The sequence below is a fragment of the Nomascus leucogenys genome, chromosome 12 (assembly GCF_006542625.1).
Source record: "Nomascus leucogenys isolate Asia chromosome 12, Asia_NLE_v1, whole genome shotgun sequence".
NCBI classification, from domain to species: domain Eukaryota; kingdom Metazoa; phylum Chordata; class Mammalia; order Primates; family Hylobatidae; genus Nomascus; species Nomascus leucogenys.
In genome coordinates this window covers 1,952,866-1,976,609 of record NC_044392.1, presented here as the reverse complement: position 1 = coordinate 1,976,609, position 23,744 = coordinate 1,952,866, and the positions used below count along the sequence as shown (strand labels likewise).

Here is a 23,744-nt window from a genome sequence, read left to right as displayed (position 1 = left end):
ACCACCCTGATCAGTCAGCAGCCATCAGACGTGGGGGCAAGACCCTCCACCAGCAAGAAGATGATGACTTGCTGAAGGCTCAGATGATTATTAGCATTTTTAGCCATACCTTAGCCAAATTAAAGTATGTACGTTGTTTTTGTCGACATTAACGCTATTATACACTTTAAATAGACTACGGCATAGTGTAACCACAACTTTTATATGCACTGAGAAACAAAAAAATCCAAGTGACTCACTTTATTTTGGTTGTCTGGAACTGAACCCACAGTATCTCTGAGGTATGCCTGTACTGTGCACAAACCTCTCTCCTGGCACCAGTTAAATATATGCATTTGCTGTTCCTTCTCCAACCTATAGGCCTTCCTGTGTGTCTGTTCTCTTCCTTCCCTGCTTCCTGGGAAGCTCTTTTACTTCTTCCATTATAATTCCTTCTCTACCTGTCTGTCCTTTAAGACATTGTTCATCTCATGCATCTTTATGTTAATCATAATCCTTTTTATCATAATCTTAATAAAGGAAATAAACTTCAGAGCGATATATGAAAATAAATTTGAGCATGATCCTATTTTCTGTTAAACAAAACAAATACATGTTTTGCTTAACAGAAACTTCCTTCTGTTTCCTTCATGTGCACGTATATTTGTATGAGCAAGGAGAAGGATAGAAAAATACAAACCAGGCGGGCGCGGTGGCTCACGCCTGTAATCCCAGCACTTTGGGAGGCCGAGGCGGGCGGATCATCCTGGCTAACACGGTGAAACCCCGTCTCTACTAAAAATACAAAAAATTAGCCAGGTGTGGTGATGGGCGCCTGTAGTCCCAGCTACTCAGGAGGCTGAGGCAGCAGAGTGGCGTGAACCTAGGAGGCGGAGCTCGTGCCACTGCACTCCACCCTGGGTGACAGACAGTGCAAGATTCCGTCTCCAAAAAAAAAAGAAAGAAAAGTACAAACCAAGCTGTTGATACTGGTTACCTTGTGAAGGCAGGAGGAAAATATGGATAGACTTCACTTTTTCTTTGTATATCTGTATAATTTTTTTTAATTAAATTTTTTGTAGAGACAGCATCTCACTACGTTGTCTAGGCTGGTCTTGAACTCCTGGCCTCAAGTGATCCTCCTGCCTTAGTCTCCCAAAGTGCTGAAATTGCAGGCGTGAGCCAACACGTCTAGCTCTCTATAATGTTTGATATGAGAAAATAAAATTTTCCCTTGTCACATCAAAGAGATACTTTCCAAGGTTAAACCTGGAGCTGGGCGCAGTGGCTGGCACCTGTAATCCCAACACTTTGGGAGGCCAAGACAGGCAGATCACTTGAGGTTGGGAGTTCAAGACCAGCCTGACCAACATGGTGAAACCCCATCTCTACCAAATAATACAAAAATTAGCCAGGTGTGGTGGCATGCCCCTGTAGTCCCAGCTACTCGTGAGGCTGAGGTGGGAGAATCACTTGAACCCAGGAGGTGGAGGTTGCAGTGAGCCGAGATCACGCCACTGCCCTCTAGCCTGGGTGACAGAGTGAGACCCTATCTTAAAAAAAGAAAACCCGGAGACATGCTAGTTCTGCACTGTTGGCTGGGCGCCATGGTTTATGCCTATAATCCCAAGTCCAAGGCAGGAGGATCGCTTGAGGCCAGGAGTTCAAGACCAGCCTAGGCAACGTAGCAAGACTCCATCTCTGTTTTATTATGTGTGTGTGAGACTCCATCTCTAAAAAAAAAAAGAAAAAGAAAGAAAGAAAAAACTATGTCTGTACCGTCTAATGTGGTAGCCTCTAGTCCTAGTCATATGTGGCCATTAAAATTAAATAAAATGGAAATTTTTGTTCTCTAGTCGCATTGGCTATATATCAAGTTCTTCGTTAGCTACTATATTGGACAGCACAGATATATAACATATTCATCACCACAGAAGATTCTGTTGGATAATGCTGTTCTAGACTGTTCCTGCTTGTTCAGCCTTCTCTTCCTCTTCCCTTCAGCCAATCATGCACTAAATTTATCAATTCTACTTTTTTAAAATGTCTTAAATTCATTCTTGCTCTGCATCCTCATTGTCTTTTATTCATCAATATTTCTCACTTAGACTGTCACAATAGCCTTCGAGCCATTCACTTTGTCTCTAGCCCATGGGTCTCCAGTCTCTGCCCTGCCCTGTTACTGTTGCAGTCTTCCTACAGTGCTGGTCATATTTCTCCTCTCCTTAAAACCTTTCATTGGCCAAGATAACACTAGGCACCCTAGCATGACATTTCATGGTCCTTACCTACTTTTCTAACCTCATCAGTCACTACTTCCCACCTCCCTTGAAGTTTGTACTTTTGCAGACTGAATCACTCAAAATTTCCCTAAACACTTCACACCTCTGTGCATTCTCACATTCTATTTCCTCTGCATGGTGAAAAACATCTATATGTTCTTGAAAACCAAGCTTAGCCCACAATCTGATTCTAGGAAGCCTTCTCCACACCCATCTTACTAAATAGAGATAATTTCTTCTTTTATGTCAACACTGTTCCTTCTATGAACATCTGGGTTAACCCTTAGCACACTGAGTTGAAATGATCTGTTTACTTGTCTCTCCCCAGCTGGATAATTGGGCTTCTTGAAGGGAGAGTCTGGGTCTGATTTATCTCACCATCCACGGAGCTGGCAGCAGGCCTGGCATGTCATAAGTGACAGTCACTGTTTTATTTATTTATTTTAATTTAATTTTATTTTTTGAGACAGGGCCTCACTCTGGTGCAGTGGCACGATCATGGCTCACTGCAGCCACGACCTCTCTGGGCTTAGGTGATCCTCCTACCTCAGCCTTCTGAGTAGCTGGGACTATAGAAGCGCGCCATCACACTTGGCTAATTTCTTTTTGTTTGTTTGTTTTTTATTTTTGGAGAGACACCCGGGCTCAAGTGATCTTTCCACCTCAGCCTCCCAAAGTGCTCGGATTACAGGTGTGAGCCATTGCACCCAGACAGTCACTATTTTCTAGTTCAGTCTTACTTTTTCCCGAATTCTCACAGGACTTCTTTATGCTACTTATATGTCATTTGTCACAGGCCACCTTATTCAGTAGGATACTTTTGGCATGACTATGGTTTGTTTTCTTCTTCTCTCCCTCCCTGCAGGATTCTGTGTATCCTGAGGGCAGAGACTACTCTTATTTTTTTATCCCATGACATCCACATGGAGTAATGTTCACCGCAAACACTCAACTGTCTTTGCAGCTTTTGAGGCCAAGAGGGAAGCTGGCTGCTGTTTATTTTCTTCTTGGCTTTACCTTCTGAAAAATCTAGTAATTTCCTAAAGTTTCTGATTTCTCAGACCCATATAGAAGAAATAAAATAGATGTTTAGGCTGGGCACGGTGGCTCTTGCCTGTAATCCCAGCAATTTGGGAGGCCAAGGTGGGTGGATCACCTGAGCTCAGGAGTTTAAGGCCAGCCTGGGCAACATGGCAAAACCTGTCTCTACTAAAAATACAAAAAATCAGCCGGGCGTGGTGGTACATGCCTGTAAGCCCAACTACTAGGGAGGCTGAGGCAGGAGACTCACTTGAACCCGAGAGGCAGAGGTGGCAGTGAGCCGAGATCACACCACAGCGCTCCAGCCTGGGCGACAGAGCGAGACTCTGTCTCAAAAAAATAAAGTAGATGTTTATGTTCATGTGTTTCTTTCCACAGGCTTTGGATGAAGAGTATTTAAAAGTTGATGCCCAATTTGGAGGCGTTGATCAGAGAAAGATTTTCACCTTTGCAGAGAAGGTGAGTATCCGCTTTCCTGTCTTTTTTCACTTGCACCTCAGAGGTATGCAACGATGTTTATTGAACTATGATGTGTCAGTCCCGCTAGTCATAGTGTATGGTAAATATTCTCCTTGTTTTGCAGATGAGAACACTGAGGATAGAAGAATAAGAAGTTGTCCAATATCACACAGTTAGTAACTGAGCAGGAATAATTAGTACCCAGATCTTTCAAACTCCAAAGCCCATGTGCCTGGTGACAGCCAGGAAGCTGCTCCTGCACCTGTTGGATTTACTCCTTTGCTAATAGCCCAGTTTCCAAGGAGAGGCATTACCAGTTGGAACTACTGTCCTTTCACAGAGCATTTGGTTCACATTTTCCAGCATCTTTTTCTTTTTCTTGTCTTTTTTTTGAGACAGGTTCTCACTCTGTTGCCCAGGCCAGAGTGCAGTGGTGCAGTCACAGCTCATCGCAGCCTTGACAGCCTGGGCTCAAGCAATTCTCCCACCTCAGCCTCCCAAGTAGCTGGGACCACAGGTGCATGCCACAACACCTGGCTAGTTTTAAAATTACTTGTAGAGATGAGGCCTTCCTGTGTTGCCCAGGCAGGTCTCAAACCCCTGGGCTCATGCAGTCTTCCTGCCTTGGCCTCCCAAAGTGCTGGGATTATAGGCGAGATCCACTGTGCCTGGCTTAGTTTTTTGATATATTTAATGAATGTAGAAATGCTTACTCTCTCTCTCCTTTTTTTTCCTTCTTTCTATATATATATATATATATATATATATTTTTTTTTTTTTTTTTTTTTTTTTTTTTTTTTTGAGACAGAGTTTTGCTCTTGTCACCCAGGCTGGAGTGCAATGGCTCACTCTCGGCTCACTGCAACCTCCACCTTCTGGTTTCAAGCGATTCTCCTGCCTCAGCCTCCCGAGTAGCTGGGATTACAGGCACCTGCCACCATGCCTAGGTAATTTTTATATTTTTAAGTAGAGATGGGGTTTCACCATGTTGGCCAGGCTGGTTTCGAACTCCTGACCTCAGGTGATCCACCCATCTCAGCCTTCCAAAGCACTGGGATTACAGGTGTGAGCCACTGCACCCAGCCACAATATAAATTTTTTGAGGGTCAGGTACTATGGCTCATGCCTGTAATCCCAGTACATTGGAAGGCTGAGGCAGGAGGATCATTTGAGCCCAAGAGTTCAAGACCAGCCTGGGCCACATAGCAAGACTCTGTCTCCACAATAAAATAAAAAATTAGCCAGGCACGCCTCTGTAGTCCCAGCTATTCAGGAGGCCGAGGCAGAATGATTGCTTGAGCCCAGGAGGTATGATCATGGCTGCAGTGAGCCATGATCACACCATCACACTCCAAACTGGGTGACAAAGCAAGACCTTGTCTCTGAAAAAAAAAACCAAAAAGAATAAAAAATACATTGTTTGATTATTTGTTTTTTTTTTGTTGTTGTTGTTGTTGTTTTAAGGCAGAGTCTCGCACTGTTACCTGGGCTGGAGTGCAGTGGCGTGAGCTTGGCTCACTGCAACCTCTGTCTCCCAGGTTCAAGCAACTCTCTTTGCCTCAGCCTCCCAAGTAGCTGGGATTACAGGTGCCCGTCACCACACCCAGCTAATTTTTTTGTATTTTTAGTAGAGACGGGGGTTTCACTATGTTGGCCAGGCTGATCTCGAACTCTTGACCTCATGATCCACCCGTCTCAGCCTCTCAAAGTACTGGGATTACAAGCATGAGCCACCATGCCCGGCCTATTATTTCATTTTATCTGCTTGATTAACTTTTTAGCTGGACCTTCTTTTATTATTAGAGCAGGGATTTGGCCCATACCTTGTTTTTGTATGACTCATGAGCTAAGAATGGTTTTTACGTTGTTTAAGAATTGTGAAAAAAAGATGAAGAATATGCAGTAAAGAGCACATGTGGCCCATAAAGCCTAAAATCTTTTTTGAGAGGGAGTCTCGCTTTGTCACCCATGCTGGAGTGCAGTGGCGCAATCTTGGCTCACTGCAACCTCTGCCTCCTGGGTTCAAGTGATTCTCCTGCCTCAGCCTCCCAAGCAGCTGGGACTACAGGTGCGTGCCACCACACCCAGCTAATTTTTGTATTTTTAGTAGAGACAGGGTTTCACCATATTGGCCAGGATGGTCTTGATCTCTTGACCTCATGATCCGCCCGCCTTGGCCTCCCATAGTGCTAGGATTACAGGCGTGAGCCACCGCACCCAGCCCCTAAAATCTTTATTAACTGGCCCTTTCTAAAACAGTTTGCCCATCCCTGCCCTAGAGATTACAACATATATCCTTGCAATTTATTACAGTTTAAGTTAGATATTTTTACCACTGCCCAACAATTCAGGAAACAGTTTTACTACATTTTTGCTCCAGTAAAACTCATTTTTTGTTTGTTTGTTTGTTTGTTTGTTTGTTTTTGTTTTTTGAGACGGAGTCTTGCTGTGTCGCCCAGGCTGGAGTGCAATAGCGCGATCTCGGCTCACTGCAAGCTCCACCTCCCGGGTTCATGCCATTCTCCTGCCTCAGCCTCCCAAGTAGCTGGACTACAGGTGCCCGCCACCACATCCGGCTAATTTTTTGTATTTTTAGTAGAGACGGGTTTCACCATGTTAGCCAAGGTGGTCTCGATCTCCTGAACTTGTGATCCTCCCACCTTGGCCTCCCAAAGTGCTGAGGTTACAGGCATGAGCCACCGCGCCCGGCAAAAGTCATCTTTTTTTTTTTTTTTTTGAGACAGAGTCTTGCTCTGTCACCAGTGCAGTGGCGTGATCTTGGCTCACTGCAAGCTCCGCCTCCCGGGTTCAAGCCATTCTCCTGCCTCAGCCTCCCAAGTAGCTGGGATTACAGGCACTCACAACCATGCCCAGCTAATTTTTGTATTTTTAGTAGAGATGGGGTTTCACCATATTGGCCAGGATGGTCTCAATCTACTGACCTCATGACCCACCCGCCTTGGCCTCCCAAAGTGCTGGGATTACAGGCATGAGCCACTGCGCCCGGCCTCAAAACTCATTTTTGACATAAATTTTAAATCCCTTGGCCGGGCGCAATGGGTCACTCCTGTAATCCCAGCACTTTGGGGGGCCAAGACGGGCAGATCACCTGAGGTCAGGAGTTTGAGACCAGCCTGACCACCATGATGAAACCTCGTTTCTAGTAAAAATACAAAAATTAGCCAGACGTGGTGGTGTGCACCTATAATCCCAGCTATTCAAGAGGCTGACACAGGAGAATTGTTTGAGCCTGGGAGGCAGAGGTTGCAGTAAGCTGAGATCGCACCATTGTACTCCAGGCTGGGCAACAGAGAGAGCCCTTGTCTCAAAAATAAAATAAAATAAATCTTAAAGACTTTATTGCAGTTTTTTTTTTTTTAATTTTTCTGAGACTGAGTCTCCCTCTGTCGCCCAGGCTGAAGGGCAATGGCATGATCTTGGCTCACTGCAACATCCACCTCCCTGGTTCAAGGGATTCTCATGCCTCAGCCTACTGAGTAGCTGGGATTACAGGTGCCCGCCACCACGCCTGGCTAATTTTTGTATTTTTAGTAGAGACAGGGTTTCACCATGTTGACCAGGCTGGTCTTGAACTCCTGACCTCAAGCGATCCGCCCACCTTGGCCTCCCAAAGTGCTGGGATTACAGGCGTGAGCCACTGCGCTCAGCCTATAACTGTTTTTGAAATCACTTTTCATCTATATCTACCCCGACTTACCCTTTCTGATACTCTTGATTCTTGCCTGCAGTTCTTTGCTTCTGTGTGAGTTCATTTTCCTTCAACCTGAAGAGCCCCCACTTAGTATTTTGTGTTTGTAGTGCAGTTCTTTCAGTAATGAGTTCTTTCAGCTTTCTTTTATCTGAAAACATCTTTCAGTTTCTTTCACTGGGTATAAAATTTGAAGTTTGCAATTATTTTTCTTATTGGCACTTTTAAAGGATCATTGCATTGCCTTCTGGCTTCCATAGTTTCAACTGAAAAGTCACCTCTAAGTATTATTGTTTCTCCTTTACAGATAATATGTCTTTTGTCTGACTGCTTTTAAGATTTTTTCTTGTTTCTGATTTTCAGCAATTTGACCATGATGTTTTTGTTGTTGTTTTCTTTCAGACAGGGTCTTGCTTGCATCGCCCAGGCTGGAGTGATTGATCCTGGCTCACTGCAGCCTTGACTTCCTGGGCTCAGGTGATACTCCCACCTCAGCCTCCCGAGTAGCTGGGACTATGGGCGTGTGCTACCATGCCTGGCTAATTTTTGTATTTTTTTTTTTTTTTTGGAGATGGAGTTTCACCTTGTTGGCCAGGCTAGTCTCAAACTCCTGAGCTCAAACGATTTGCCTGCCTTGGCCTCCCAAATTGCTAGGATTACAGGTGTGAACCACTGTGCCTGACCAGCTATGATGTTTTCAGCTATAGTTTTCTTTGTATTTATCCTGCTTAGATTTTGCTGAGCTTCTTGAATCAGTGGATTTGTTTTCATCAAATTTGGGAAATTGTCTGCCATGATTTCCTCAAATACTGCTTCTCTCTTATTCTCTTTCTCCTCTAGGGACTTTATAAAACTCATGTCCCATATTCTGTTCTGTTGCTTTCCTTTCTTTGTTCCCTCTGTGCTTTAGTTTGGATATGTTCTATTGAACTTTCCTCAAGTTTATCAATCCTGTCTTCTGTTAAATCCAGTATTGTATTGTGACATTTTAGAACTTCCATTTGATTCTTTTTATAGATTCCAATTGTCTTTTACAATTCTTTTTCATCCATTTTGTCTGTCTTTTCTTATTTCCTTTTCGGTTTGTTTTTCCTGCCTATTCTGCCTATGTACTCTTTTTTTTTTTGAGTTGGAGTCTCGCTCTGTCGCCCAGGCTAGAGTGCAGTGGCGCAATCTCGGCTCACTGCAAGCTCCGCCTCCCAGGTTCACGCCATTCTCCTGCCTCAGCCTCCTGAGTAGCTCGGACTACAGGCACCCGCCACCACACCTGGCTAGTTTTTTGTATTTTTAGTAGAGATGGGGGTTTCACCGTGTTAGCCAGGATGGTCTCGATCTCCTGACCTTGTGATCCACCCGCTTTGGCCTCCCAAAGTGCTGGGATTACAGGCATGAGCCACCACGCCCGGCTTATTTTCTTTAACATACCAATCAGTTATTTTGGCAACATGGTCTGTTTACTGCAATATCTGGATTGTTTCTGAATCTGCTTCTATTGACTATTTTCTCATGACTGTCAGCCGCTTTCTCTGCTTCCCATTTCTAGTATTTTTTTGTGTGTGTATATCAAAGGGATTATAGATGCATTGTAGACCTTCTGGATTATGTTTATAGGATGCTATGTTTTCTGTAGATTGCTAAATTACTGACTTATCACCTGGGTTCTGTCAGGGGTTGGTCTTAGGCTTTGTTAGAACACATCTACTTCAGCTTGGCCTTTACTCCTGTGGTGTGGTCCTTGTTCCTAGAGCATGGCCTTTATCTAGAGACTCAAACTGAAATATCAGGGTGTTCACAAAGCCCTCTCTACTTTGATTGGACCTAAACTTCCATCTCTGTCTCCCCAATACTGTGCAGCCTCCAAAATCTCTGCCCAGGTCTCCAGCCTCCCAGAGCCTGTTCTCTGCCAGACTTCCTGGTATCTCACTATGTTCATAAACAGCTATGAGTCAGCCAAGAAATCAGTGGGGAATTTTGACATAGGCTGAGGAAGCCATCCCAGTCCCTAACCTCCTCCAGCCCTGAACTCCAATAGCTGTTTCCTCTGCTTAGTCTCTTGCCGTCTGCTTGGTCTCTTTTTCTCAGCACCTGGTTTGCAAAAAAATACCCTCAGTGAGAAAGCCAAGGCAAGTGTGTAGTCACCTTACTTCCTTTCGCTCAAGATTTGCTGCCCTGTTGGTGTTTTTTTGTTTTGTTTTTTGTTCTGTTTTTGTTTTTGTTTTTGTTTTTGTTTTTGAGATGGAGTCTCGCTCTTGTCGCCCAGGCTGGAGTGCAATGGCACAATCTTGGCTCACTGCAACCTCTGCCTCCCAGGTTCAAGTGATCCTACTGCCTCAGCCTCCCAAGTAGCTGGAATTACAGGTGCCTGCCACCACGCTTGGCTAATTTTCGTATTCTTAGTAGAGATGGGGTTTCACCATGTTGGCCAGGCTCGTCTTGAACTCCTGACCTTAGGTGATCCGCCCAACCTCAGCCTCCCAAAGTGCTGGGATTACAGGCGTGAGCCACCGTGCCCAGCTTGCCCTGTTGTTTTATGTATTTCCAGCTTTTGTTGTTGTTTATGGTGACATAAGTCCAATAGCCTCACAATGTAATACTGATAGAAAAGCAGTAGGGAAAAAAACTTCGCTTGAATTATAGTCACTGTCGAAAACTACGTATTTGGTATAAAAAGATTGGAAGCAATATAACAACTACTCAGTTGCTGGCCAAGTTAGATGAGATCGGGGCACTGAGTAGGAACTTAGACTAATAATCTGCTTTTGTGTGTTTCTCTAATCTCTCAGTACCTCCCTGCACTTGGCTATTCAAAACGGGTCCATTTGATGAATCCTATGGTTCCAGGATTAACAGGCAGCAAAATGAGCTCTTCAGAAGAGGTAAGTTGCCAGCTGAGACTCGAATTTAGAAATCTTCAGCCTCAATGGAGAGATCGAGGACCAGAAAGAACAGTGACCTGGCTAACTAGAATTTTCCAGTATTTGAGTTAGAAGGGGCCTTACAGCATTCAATTAGTTCAGTGGTTCTTGAGTATCAAAGGATCCAGAGCAGTCCTGATGAGATCTAACCATAACTTAATGGTTTTTACTGCTGATAAAAAAATACAAGCAAAAGTAATATCTTTGTTCATAGAACTGTGATAAAATTCAGCCTTATTAATGAGAGCACTGTGGTTGCATTTCACTAATTAGCATTTTGATTCCTAGGGTAATACTTGATATCACTAATATTATGATATCTTTTAAGAGTCCCTCTTGAGCTCATGTACTTGAGGGAAAGTTCACTTTGGTTCTGATCATTAGAGTGTGGAAATCCAAAGATGTGAAAAGTTGAGTTCTGGGTTCCCAAACATGGCTTACCTTCAGAATCATCTAGGGAATTAAAAAAAAAAAAAAAAAGTGTTGATTAGACCTTGTCCATAGAGATTCTGATAAAGTAGTTCTGGGAGGAACTTAGGAATCTGTATTTCCTTCCTTCCTTCCTTCCTTCCTTCCTTCCTTCCTTCCTTCCTTCCTTCCTTTCTCTCTCTCTCTCTTTTTTTTTTCTTTTTTTGAGACAGTTTTACTCTGTTGCCCAGGCTGGAGTGCAGTGGTGTGATCTCAGCTTACTGGAACCTCCATCTCCCGGGTTCAAGCAATTCTCCTGCCTCAGCCTCCTGAGTAGCTGGGATTATAGGCAAATGCCACAATGCCCAGCTAATTTTTGTATTTTTAGTAGAGACGGGGTTTCACCGTCTTGGCCAGGCTGGTCTTGAACTCCTGACCTGGTGATCCACCCTCCTCAGCCTTGCAAAGTGCTGGGATTCCAGGTGTGAGCCACTGCGTCTGGCCTCCCTGTTACCATATTTTTAAAGAATATACTCGTTTCTTTTTCTCTCACATTAAAATGCTCCATGTGTCACTTATTCCTCTGACAAATATCGTATCACTCATCCTGTTTGGTGACATTTGCTGTTTCTTCACCCTGGTAATCAGGCCTAGCAGTAGTTCCCAAATCAGAATCACTTGGAGAAGTTTATGTGTGTGTGTGTGTGTGTGTGTGTGTGTGTGTGTGTGTTTTTATTTATTTATTTATTTGTTTATTTATTTATTTATTTTGAGATGGAGTCTCACTCTGTCACCCAGGCTGGAGTGCAGTGGCACGATCTCGGCTCACTGCAAGCTCCACCTCCCGGGTTCACGCCACTCTCCTGCCTCAGCTTCCTGGAGTAGCTGGGACTACAGGCGCCCGCCACCATGCCTCGCTAATTTTTTTTTTTTGTAGTTTTTAAGCGAGATGGGGTTTCACTGTGTTAGCCAGGATGGTCTTGATCTCCTGACCTCATGATCTGCCCACCTCGGCCTCCCAAGGTGCTGGGATTATAGGCATGAGCCACCACACCCAGCCAAAAAGTTTTACAAGCTCATGCCTGTAATCCCACCACCTTGGGAGGCCATGGCAGATGGATACCTGAGGTCAGGAGTTCGAGACCAGCCTGTCCAACATGGTGAAACCCCATCTCTACCAAAAGTACAAAAATTAGCCAGGCGTGGTGGCAGGCACCTGTAATCCCAGCTACTAGGGAGGCTGAGGCAGGAGAATTGCTTGAACCCAGGAGGCAGAGGTTGCAGTGAGCCGAGATCACGCCATTGCACTCCAGCCTGGGCAACAAGAGCGAGACTCCATCTCAAAAAAAAAAAAAAGGCAGGCCAGGCCGGTGGCTCACGCCTGTAATCCCAGCACTTTGGGAGGCCAGGCGGGCGGATCATGAGGTCAGGAGATCGAGACCATCCTGGCTAACACGGTGAAACCCCCTCTCCACTAAAAATACAAAAAATTAGCCGGGCGTGGTGGCGGGCGCCTGTAGTCCCAGCTACGCAGGAGGCTGAGGCAGGAGAATGGCATGAACCCCAGGGGGCGGAGCCTGCAGTGAGCCGAGATCGCACCACTGCACTCTAGCCTGGGTGAAAGAGCGAGACTCCGTCTCAAAAAAAAAAAAAAAAAAAAAAAAAAAAAAAAAAAGGCCGGGCACAGTGGCTCACACCTGTAATCCCAGCACTTTGGGAGGCCAAGGCAGGTGGATCACCTGAGGTCAGGAGTTCCAGACCAGCCTGGCCAACATGGTGAAACCCCTTCTCTACTAAAAATATAAAATTCAGCTGGGTGTGGTGGCACGCACCTGTAATCCCAGCTACTCAGGAGGCTGAAGCAGGAGAATCGCTTGAACCTGGGAGGCAGAGGTTGCACTGAGTCAAGATTGCATCATTGCACTCCAGCCTGGGCCACAGAGTGAGACTCCATCTCAAAAACAAAAAAAAAATGCCTGGCCCAAGCCCAAGAGATTTTGATTCATTAGGTTTGGGTGGACCCCAGTAAAAGGTGATTCATATACGGTCACATGGGAGCTAGAATTTGGTAACCACTGAACTCAAATGACCATGAACTCACTCTTTCCAAATAAGAAACAAAGCCTATTACCTAAAAAGGAAAAATGGCTGTAGATAATATATAATACTTAGTGGGGCTGATTGCTATGAACAAGTATCCTCACACATTGTTGACAGCAATGTTGATTAGCATACCTTTCAAAAAACAGTTTTGAACCTAGCAATTTTGGGCAGCTTAAGGAAATGATTTTAGAGAAGGGAAAAAACTCTGCAAAGATGTCCAATGTAGCATTATATATAACTTGTAAAAATTAGGATAGAATCTAACATTTGGAGTTTGTAAATTATGTTTCCACTAATAATTGGGAATATAATACGGCATAAAAACTATAAGTAGGCCACACATTGTGGTTCACACCTGTAATCCTAGCACTTTGGGAAGCCAGGGTGGGCAGATAGCTTGAATCCAGGAGTTCAAGACCAGCCTTGGCAACATGATAAAATCCCATCTCTACAAAAAATTTTAAAAATTAGCTAGGCATGGTGGCATGCACCAATAGTTCCAGCTACATGGAAGGCTGAGGTAGGAGGAGTACTTGAGCATGGGAGGCAAAGGTCACAGTGGGCCATGATTGTGCCACCACACTCCAGCCTGGGCGACAGAGCAAGCAAGATCCTATCGATCCCAACACTTTGGGAAGCTGAGACAGGAGGATTGCTAGAGGCCAGGAGTTTGAGATTGTCCTGGGCAACACAGTGAGACCCCATTTTAACAAAAATGAAAATTAGCCAGGCGTGCCAGATGCGGTGGCTCACGCGTGTAATCCTAGCACTTTGGGAGGCCAAGGTGGGTGAATCACCTAAGGTCAGGAGTTCGACGCCAGCCTGACCAACATGGAGAAACCCCATCTCTACTAAAAATACAAAATTAGCTGGGCGTGGTGGTGCAGCCTGTAATCCCAGCTACTTGGGAGGCTGAGGCAGGAGGAACTGCTTGAACCCAGGAGGCAGAGGTTGAGGTGAGCCAAGATCATGCCATTGTACTCCAGCCTGGGCATCAAAAGCAAAACTCCATCTCAAAAAATAAATAATTAATTAATTAATTAAAAAATTAAAAAAAAATCAGCCAGGCATGGTTGTGTACACCTGTAGTCCTAGCTCCTCATGAGGCTGAGGTCAGAGGATCACTTAATGGCAGGAGTTGGAAGTTACAGTGAACTATAATTGCACCACTGTACTCCATCCTGAGCAACAGAGCGAGACCGTCTGAAAAGAAAAAAAAATTATAAGTAAGGACCAGGTAGCCACTCAGAAATACTTAAAAGATAGACATTTATTCTCCAGCTACAAATTCATAACAATTTTGTGTGTTATAAACAAAGCCTGAGAAGAACACAAAAAATAAAATAGTTTAATTTGTTAGATGGCAGGATTGTGGGTGGTTTTTCCCCGTCACCCAGGCTGGGGTGAGTGGCATGACCATGCCTCACTGCAGTTTCAACCTCCTGGGCTCAAGTGATCCTCCTGCCTCAGCCTCCTGAGTAGCTGGGAGCACAGGCGCATACCACCACACACAGCTAATTTTTTATTTTCAGTAGAGATGGGGTCTTACTATGTTGCCCACGCTGGTCTTAAACTCCTGGGCTCAAGAGACCCTCCAGCCTCCCAAAGTGATAAGACTACAGGTGTGAGCCACCGTGCCCAGCCTAATGTTAAAATATTTTTATTGCCCGGGCGCGGTGGCTCATACCTGTAATCCCAGCACTTTGAGAGGCCAAGGCAGGCAGATCCATGAGGTCAGGAGATCGAGACCATCCTGGCTACCACGGTGAAACCCCGTCTCTACTAAAAATACAAAAACAAAATTAGCCAGGCATGGTGACGGTCACCTGTAATCCCAGCTATTCGGGAGGCTGAGGCAGGAGAAGGGCGTGAACCCGGGAGGCGGAGCTTGCAGTGAGCTCAGATGGCGCCACTGCACTCCAGCCTGGGCGACAGAGTGAGACTCTGTCTCAAAAAAAAAAAATCTTTTTATTTATTTATTTTTACCACGTCCACAGGAAAATATCTGCAAGTACCTAATGTTAAAATCTTTGTAAGAAGAATTTTTTTAGCGAGGCACAGTGGCTCACACCTTTAATCCCAGCACTTTGGGAGGTCAAGGCGGGAGAATTGCTTGAGCCCAGAAGTTTGAGACCAGCCTGGGCCACATAATGAAACCCTGTCCCTACAAAAAATAGAATTAGCTGGGCGTAGTCCCAGCTTTCCAGGAGTCTGAGATGGGAGAATCTCTTGAGCCCAGGAGATTGAGGCTGCAGTGCACCATGAGTGTGCCACTGCACTCCAGCCTGGGCGACAGAGAAGAAAAAACAAAATTTAACTCATATTAGTTGAGCATATTCTCATTTTCAACCACAAGAGGTCCTCTTCCGTTCCATAACTTCTAGGAGTCCAAGATTGATCTCCTTGATCGGAAGGAGGATGTGAAGAAAAAACTGAAGAAGGCTTTCTGTGAGCCAGGAAATGTGGAGAACAATGGGGTTCTGTCCTTCATCAAGCATGTCCTTTTTCCCCTTAAGTCCGGTAACACTCTCTGTTTTCTTCTAGAGGCCAGGCTAGAATAGAAAAATTCATGCTGTGATCATACTTGTGATTTGTCACAGACTCTTCCTCCAGGGACTGGCTGCCCTGATTCTGTGCTCTGATTTCTTATATATTAAAGTATGAATGATGTTGGGATGTAATTTAATTGTCCACATATTCGTTACCAGGCTAGGTTCTGAGGGAATATTGGGGTGGGCAGAGGTGTTAGAAGTATGGGTGGGGGCAGACATGTTGAACTAGAGAAATACAACAAAATAGATATAAGCCACAAGCCTTCCCCTGAAGCAGCTGAGATGCTAGCTGGGTATACAATAGTGCCACCCATCCAATTTAAGAATAATACCATACAATGAAGTTCAGAATATATGGCAAAAACTACAAATAGTCATGCATGTGGGCTAGGAATGCCGATTCTGCCACTGTCAATGAGTTTGTTGACATGGATCCTTTTCCTTATAGAGTTTGTGATCCTACGAGATGAGAAATGGGGTGGAAACAAAACCTACACAGCTTACATGGACCTGGAAAAGGACTTTGCTGCTGAGGTAACATGAAAGGAAAAGGAATCCTTTCATGAACATCTGTATTTTGTTATTTTTTGCTGACTGTTAGAACTTGTTTAGAACAGCTTGTTCTGTGTAAAAGTGAGCTGCCTGCTATTTTTGCTCTACTTTTGGTAATCTCACTAGTGTCATTTTCCTTCAAAATTGCAGTTTTGGTTAAAGTTTCTTGTCAGTTAGCTTTTCTGATTTAGGAACTCGTTAATGCAGATGGATTTCTATCCCTTGGGGCCCTTTCCTTACCTGGCAGGGACTCTCTCTCACCTCTTCTCAGGAAACATTTCTCATCAATAAATGTCTGTAATCTTATACACACGGGTGGTCCCTTTAGGATGTACAAAAGCAGTACTCATTCAGTAGAAACCGTACTTCTTCAAGTACCCATACAACCATTCTGTTTTTCACTTTCTGTACTGTATTCAATAAATTACATGAGATACTAAAAAAAAAAAAAAGAAAAGAATGGGCTGGGCGCAGTGTCTCACACCTGTAATCCCAGCACTTTGGGAGGCCAAGGTGGGCAGATCATCTGAGGTCGGGAGTTTGAGACCAGCCTGACCAACATGGAGAAACCCCATCTCTACTAAAAATACAAAAAAGTAGCCGGACATGGTGGCACGCGCCTGTAATCCCAGCTACTCGGGAGGCTGAGGCAGGAGATTCGCTTGAACCTGGGAGTCGGAGGTTGCAGTGAACCGAGATCGTGCCATTGCACTCCAGCCTGGGCAACAAGAGTGAAACTCCGTCTCAAAAAGAAAAAAAGAAAGGAAAAGAAAAGAAAGAAAGATAATCCCCACTCAACTTTGCCAGACCTCTCCATCTTGGCCTGCTAGGTTTGTAGTTACATGCTTGCTACAGGGCTCTGTGTTTTTGTGGGGGTTTTTTTTGTTTTTTGTTTGTTTGTTTTTGTTTTTGTTTTTTTTTGAGACAGAGTCTCATTCTGTTGCCTAGGCTGGAGTGCAGTGGCACGATCTCGGCTCACTGCAACCTCTGCCTCCCAGGTTCAAGCGATTCTCCTGCCTCAGCCTCCCGAGTAGCCGGGATAACAGGTGCCCACCACCACACCCAGCTAATTTTCGTATTTTTTAGTAGAGACGGGGGTTTCACCATGTTGGCCAGGCTGGTCTTGAACTCCTGACCTCAGGTGATCTGCCTGCCTCGGCCTCCCAAAGTGCTGGGATTACAGGCATGAGCCCCCGCGCCTGGCCAGGGCTCTGTTTATGCTCTCCAGAGCTGCATATTTTGTTAATGGCTTTGATGAGGATTCAGGTGGTTCCCAGATTCGATGGGCAAATGGTACAAAGCTAATATACTGGCACTTTAATCACTCTCCAAATGACTTAGCAGGCTGGAATAAAGGACCTAACTCAGCAAAGATGAAGTATTTCAGGAACAGAAATGTGTGTATGTGTGTATATATGTGAATATAATATATGTGTGAAAATATGTATATGAATATATATAATGAAAAGAATATATATATACCAGAAATAACATAGGAGGAAGTGATTGACTCTAGAAAAGCTTGTGGAGGAGACGCTACTATCCGAGCAGTATTTTGCTTGAGGAACAGGAGTTCACAAGGAAATCTGTGAGGGAATAAATCGTGCAAAGACATGGTAGGATGAAACAGCATGATGTATGAGGAACTGCAGGTGGTTTGGTCTGACTAGAGTCTAAAAGGTGAGGAGGGGGATTGTGGGAGAGATAGGCAGGGCCAGGTCACAAAGGGAAGACATAATACCATATATAGGGAATGAAATGGGGGGTGTTGTGATTGACTCTGAATTCAGGTCCAACCAATTTAATGGGGCTGTTAGAGATGTTAATGTACGCCAGGTGCGGTGGCTCACACCTGTAATCCCAGCACTTTGGGAGGCCAAGGCAGGAGAATTGCTTGAGCTCAGGAGTTGAAGACTAGCCTAGGCAACATAGTGAGACTCTGTCTCTACAAAAAAAAAAAATCAAAATACTGGCCATCCATGATGGCACATGCCTGTAGTCACAGCTACTGGGAAAACTGAGGTGGGAGGATCGCTTGAGCCCAGGAGATCAAAGCTGCAGTGAGCCATGATTGCGCCACTATACTCCAGCTGGGTAACAGAGTGAGACCATGTCTCAAAACAAAAAAAGTCTTCTGTGGGAATTAGGAATAGATAAAATGCCTCAGAAAAAAGATCTGCAGCCATGTTATCCAACAGTACTTTCTGTGGTGGTGGATATGTCCTATCTGTACTGCCTGATACAGAAGCCACATGTGGCTGATGAGCACTTGCAGTATGGCAGGTGCAGCTGAAGAACTGAATTTCAGTTTACATTTAAATACCCACACAAGGCTAATAGCCACCATATTGGACAGCCGCAGCCCTAGAGCTTTTATTAAAATTAAATATTCCCAAGGAAATGAAGAAGTAGCATCAGAAACAAAAATGTTCGCTTTGTCGCATTAAAAGTGTTCATTCCTAAGGGATGTCCCCTCAGAATATCCAGAAGATTGTTTCAGACCAGATTTGAGATATAAAAAAGGCACTCAGCTGGACATGGTGGCTCACACCTGTAATCCCAGCACTTTGGGAGGCAGAGACAGGCAGATTGCCTGAACCCAGGAGTTCAAGACCAGCCTAGGTAACATAGCAAGACCCTGTCTCTACAAAAAGAAAAGAGAAAAAGCAGCAGCCAAAGCGTAGAGGGGTTATGTGCCTAGTTTGGAGTCACACACAGCTAGCTGGGAATCTAATCTGGGTCTGTGGAACTCCAAAGCCCTTCCTCTTTCTTCTTACTCAGCTCTCTCCCTCAGGTTATCTTTAGGCCTTGGGTTACCTGTGTGAATGTTTCTCTGCTTGTAAATACCACTTGGTCTGTGACCCTACTCTAAGCATAAATGGAGGGACTAGAAGAATTAGACTAACAAATACATTCAGCTCCCTAAACACCCTCAGGTTAGTATAGATTTCAGAATTAAAAGACGTGGATTTCGGACATGTTAGTCTTTCTGAATGTATTTTCCCTTCTCTCTTCTACCTGCCTCACAAGATTATCACAAGGATCAAATAAGACTGTTGGGAAAAACTCCCTTGATCCTACTTTTTTGGATTCAGGTGTCCTGTGCCCTGTTCTAGACCTTATCTCACTAGGTCTTGTTCGATTCTGCAGGTTGTACATCCTGGAGACCTGAAGAATTCTGTTGAAGTCGCGCTGAACAAGTTGCTGGATCCAATCCGGGAAAAGTTTAATACTCCTGCCCTGAAGAAACTGGCCAGCGCTGCCTACCCAGATCCCTCGAAGCAGAGTAAGGCCAGCCGGAGAGGGGCCGACATCATCAGAAGAGAGAGCTTGTCAATGAGCCTTGGAAAAATGCCTGTCTTAAATTGAGGGCACAACAACCCAGGGGGTCTGAAGTGCAGGAATGTCACGTCCTACTGGCTCCTAGAATGGAACCTGAGTCATTTTGATTTGGGTTTGGTTAACACCAGGAAGTGATCACATCCTTGTGTACCAGCATTGCTGAGAGCTGCTGGTGTAAGATGTACACTGTGGTCCTTCTGGTCTGTTTGTTAAATCTGCCTCTTCATTAAAGATAGTGACCAGGGCCAGACACAGTGGCTCACACATGTAATCTTAACACTTTAGAAGGCTGAGGCAGGCAGATCACTTGAGCCCAAAAGTTAGAGACCAAAACCCAGTCTCTACCCCCCCAAAAAAAAAAATTAGCCAGGCATAGTAGCACATGCCTGTAGTCCCAGCTACTTGGGAGGCTGAGGTGAGAGGATCACCTGAGCATGGGGAAGTTGAGACTGCAGTGAGCCGTGATCGCACCACTGCACTCCAGCCTGGGCAACAGAGTGAGACTCTATGTCTCAAAAAGAAAAATGAGGGCCGGGCGCGGTGGCTCACGCTTGTAATCCCAGCACTTTGGGAGGCCGAGGCAGGCGGATCACGAGGTCAGGAGATTGAGACCACGGTGAAACCCCGTCTCTACTAAAAATACAAAAAATGAGCCGGGCGTGGTGGCGGGCGCCTGTAGTCCCAGCTACTCGGAGAGGCTGAGGCAGGAGAATGGCGTGAACCCGGGAGGCGGAGCTTGCAGTGAGCCGAGATCACGCCACTGCACTCCAGCCTGGGCGACAGAGCGAGACTCCGTCTCAAAAAAAAAGAAAAATGATAGAAATTAGATTAGACCTATTATACCCAACCAGTATATAGGGTATCGATAGTCTCTTATACAGCTGTTGGGCAGAGCCTGCAGAGCTTAGAGAAGGTTATCTTTAGATTCTCCCAGTTTCCTTCTATGTGCATGGGCCTGGCTCTTAGTTGGCCATCCACTTTTGCATAATGCTGAGATATTGGCATTAATAGCTTTGTGCGACCCTTCCAGAAAAAAACTCAGTAACTCAGTAAAATTTTTTTTTTTTTTTTAATTTTTCTAAAAGAGACAGAGTCTGGCTCTGTTGCCCAGGCTGGTCTTGAAGTCCTGGGCTTAAGCAATCCTCCCACCTCAGCCTCCCGAAGTGCTAGAATTACAGGTGTGAGCCACCACACCTGGCCAAGACTCAGAAATTCTATATGGAATGCATGAATGGAAATACCTAAAGGAGGCAAAGCTACTACTGCTCCCTCCCCTCTAGTCTAATAATTGAGGGAGAGAACAGATGAAAATCAGGTATGTCATGTCTGAAAGGTTGCCAACCCAGTATTAAAGAAGTTTTAACTCAGTGCTTAGACTCTGGGGATTCTACACTAAATCTTACCTAATCTCAGTGTCTTCACGTGGTGGGATCAGCAGCTGACCTGCCACAGGGAAGAATGCTACCTCCTGGGGTTCTTCTCATTCCCAGAGCCAATGGCCAAAGGCCCTGCCAAGAATTCAGAACCAGAGGAGGTCATCCCATCCCGGCTGGATATCCGTGTGGGGAAAATCATCACTGTGGAGAAGGTACTCATTTTTCACCACATCTCAGAGAGGCAGATGGGGGCCAGGTTTGTCTGTTTCCATCCGGAGGAAACGTGGCCTGGAGATGGGAAGTAACATCCTGAGGTCATATTGCAAGTCAGAGTGCAGGTGTCTAACTCCAGGCATCAGGCTTTCTGTTGCGATTGTTGCCTGTGGACATTACGCAACCAAACACAGCCAGGAACTCGGCATGGGGGACGGATGTTAGTCAGAGGGAACTTGTTTATCTGTTAAATCTGGTCTGATAGACTCACCTGATCCCTATCAGCTTGCCTGGACTAGCTACAGGCCTTATCTTGGATGGGCCACTTTGCCCCCTTCAGAAAGTGGTGGAGGGAAGACTTCCTTTTTCCCAGAGACAGAAAGTTATGCACCCAGTGGCCTGGGAACATTGTTCTGGGCTTTTTTCCCTTCGACATTAATTTGCTTCTCACTGTGTACCCCAACCACCAAAACCACCCTGAGATCAATGCTGGTGCTCCTGCATCAGATGGCAAGGCCAGCAATTGTCCTCCTCCCATCTCCCAGCCCACCTAGGACCTGTCTGGTGCCGCACATGCACCATAATGGTAGCCATCTAGACAGTGTGGGTCGTTTAATCTCCACTAGAGGCCGGGAGCGGTGGCTCACGCCTGTAATCCCAGCACTTTGGGAGGCCGAGGCGGGCAGATCACGAGGTCAGGAGATCGAGACCATCCTGGCTAACACGGTGAAACCCCGTCTCTACTAAAAATACAAAAAATTAGCCGGGCGTGGTGGCGGGCGCCTGTAGTCCCAGCTACTCGGGAGGCTGAGGCAGGAGAATGGCGTGAACCCAGGAGGCGGAGCTTGCAATGAGCCGAGATCGTGCCACTGCACTCCAGCCTGGGAGACAGAGCGAGACTCCGTCTCAAAAAAAAAAAAAAAAAAATCTCCACTAGAAATCCTTCCACCTCTTAACACAAGCATCTAGGTCCATTTTACTCAAATCTGGCCTCAGTTGAGAGCAGAATATACCATCAGAGCCCATTCTCCTATCTGCTATCTGGGACCTGGAGAGAAAGTTAGCTCTAGGGGGTCTTTCCGGGGGCCTCCGTAAGGAATGGATGCTCCTTTCTGGAATCCAAGAGTTCACCAGGCTGCTTCTCTAATGGACAATGATCCTCTTCCTCCTGATGTCTCTCCCCGGCAGCACCCAGACGCAGACAGCCTGTATGTGGAGAAGATTGATGTGGGGGAAGCTGAACCACGGACTGTGGTGAGCGGCCTGGTACAGTTCATGCCCAAGGAGGAACTGCAGGACAGGCTGGTAGTGGTGCTGTGCAACCTGAAGCCCCAGAAGATGAGAGGAGTCGAGTCCCAAGGCATGCTTCTGTGTGCCTCTGTGTGAGTGAGGACTTGGGGTGGGGCACAGGACCTGGGGAGGCCAGGAAGAGTGGGGAATCAGCCCATAGGACGTCCTTCCACACACCAGGTGGAAGCTCTGAGAACACGTGCCTCTTCCTCGCTGATGCCGAAAGTTGATGCATGAAGGACTTATTGTACAAGTACTGTGAATGAAGCATTTTACCTACAGTTAATTTTGTTAAAATAGAAAGGGAGGGCTCAAACCAGTACATGCCCAAGTCTTACTACTAGTAAGGAGTGGGGCAGGGATTCAAATCCCAGTTTTGATGTCTATAAAGTCCTCGCTGTGTTGTTTTATACTTCCTCCCCTAGAAGCACAGATTTTGGTATCTCTCTTGACACGCAATTTTGGTATAGCCTTGGCTAATCTAACCCTGGTGATACGCAGGGATGTAGCAAGATAAGGACCTCCTGGGGCCGTGGTACTGAGGATGCCCTAAATCCCATCAGGGCCCCTGCGTAAAGGCCCGGATTGCTTTGGGCTCCACAGTCATTGGAACCCATCCATAGCCTCACTCTTCCCTTGTCCCGTGTGTCTTCCCAGAGGAGGGATAGACCGCCAGGTTGAACCTCTGGACCCTCCGGCAGGCTCTGCACCTGGTGAGCGCGTGTTTGTGAAGGGCTATGAAAAGGGCCAACCAGATGAGGAGCTCAAGCCCAAGAAGAAAGTCTTCGAGAAGTTGCAGGTAAAGAGCTGTAATTGTTCCCTTTCTTGGCTGGGCTGCCTGGACTGTGTCCCCAGACTGTCCTGTTACTGAAACCATAGCTGCCCCTCTCTGTTGGGACTTCCTGCATTTGAGCCCCCCTCTTCCTTCTTCTTTCCAGACCTTTCTGAATTCAAGGTGCCTGAGGAGCATGGGGGTCTTAGGACCTTGCATTACATCTCCGCTAGATCATTTGAGGCCCTGTGTCAGGGACTTCAGACATTTCTTCATTTGATCTTCAGTCTGTGATAGGAGATTATCCCCATTTTACCTGGCAGGATAACTGACAAGGCCACATAGGGTCACCAGAAATGATGAGGGCAGGGCCAGGCGCGGTGGCTCATGCCTGTAATCACAGCACTTTGGGAGGCCAAGGCAGGCGGATCACCTGAGGCGAGGATTTCAAGACCAGCCTGGCCAACATGGTGAAACCTTGTCTCTACTGAAAATACAAAAAATTAGCCAGGCGTGGTGGTGGGCACCTGTAATCTCAGCTACTCTGGAGGCTGAGGCAGGAGAATCGCTTGAACCTGGGAGGCGGAGGTTGCAATGAGCCAAGATCACGCCATTGCACTCCAGCCTGGGCAACAAGAGTGAAACTCCATCTCAAAAAAAAAAAAGAAAAGAAATGATGAGGCCAGGATCGGCCGGGCGTGGTGGCTCACGCCTGTAATCCCAGCACTTTGGGAGGCTGAGATGGGCGGAT

At 45.8% G+C, this 23,744-nt stretch overlaps 1 protein-coding gene across 1 annotated transcript in view; it reads left to right on the top strand.

Annotated features, from left to right (window-relative positions):
* YARS1 (tyrosyl-tRNA synthetase 1) overlaps window positions 1-23,744 on the top strand; it is a 42,935-nt gene that overhangs the window by 15,718 nt on the left and 3,473 nt on the right. Inside the window, exons 5-12 of the mRNA XM_003276376.4 lie at window positions 3,681-3,761; window positions 10,254-10,346; window positions 15,281-15,416; window positions 15,897-15,982; window positions 19,151-19,286; window positions 20,833-20,930; window positions 22,120-22,313; window positions 22,879-23,020. Coding sequence (XP_003276424.1) covers window positions 3,681-3,761; window positions 10,254-10,346; window positions 15,281-15,416; window positions 15,897-15,982; window positions 19,151-19,286; window positions 20,833-20,930; window positions 22,120-22,313; window positions 22,879-23,020 — 966 coding nt within the window. The remainder of the gene's footprint in view (window positions 1-3,680; window positions 3,762-10,253; window positions 10,347-15,280; window positions 15,417-15,896; window positions 15,983-19,150; window positions 19,287-20,832; window positions 20,931-22,119; window positions 22,314-22,878; window positions 23,021-23,744) is intronic.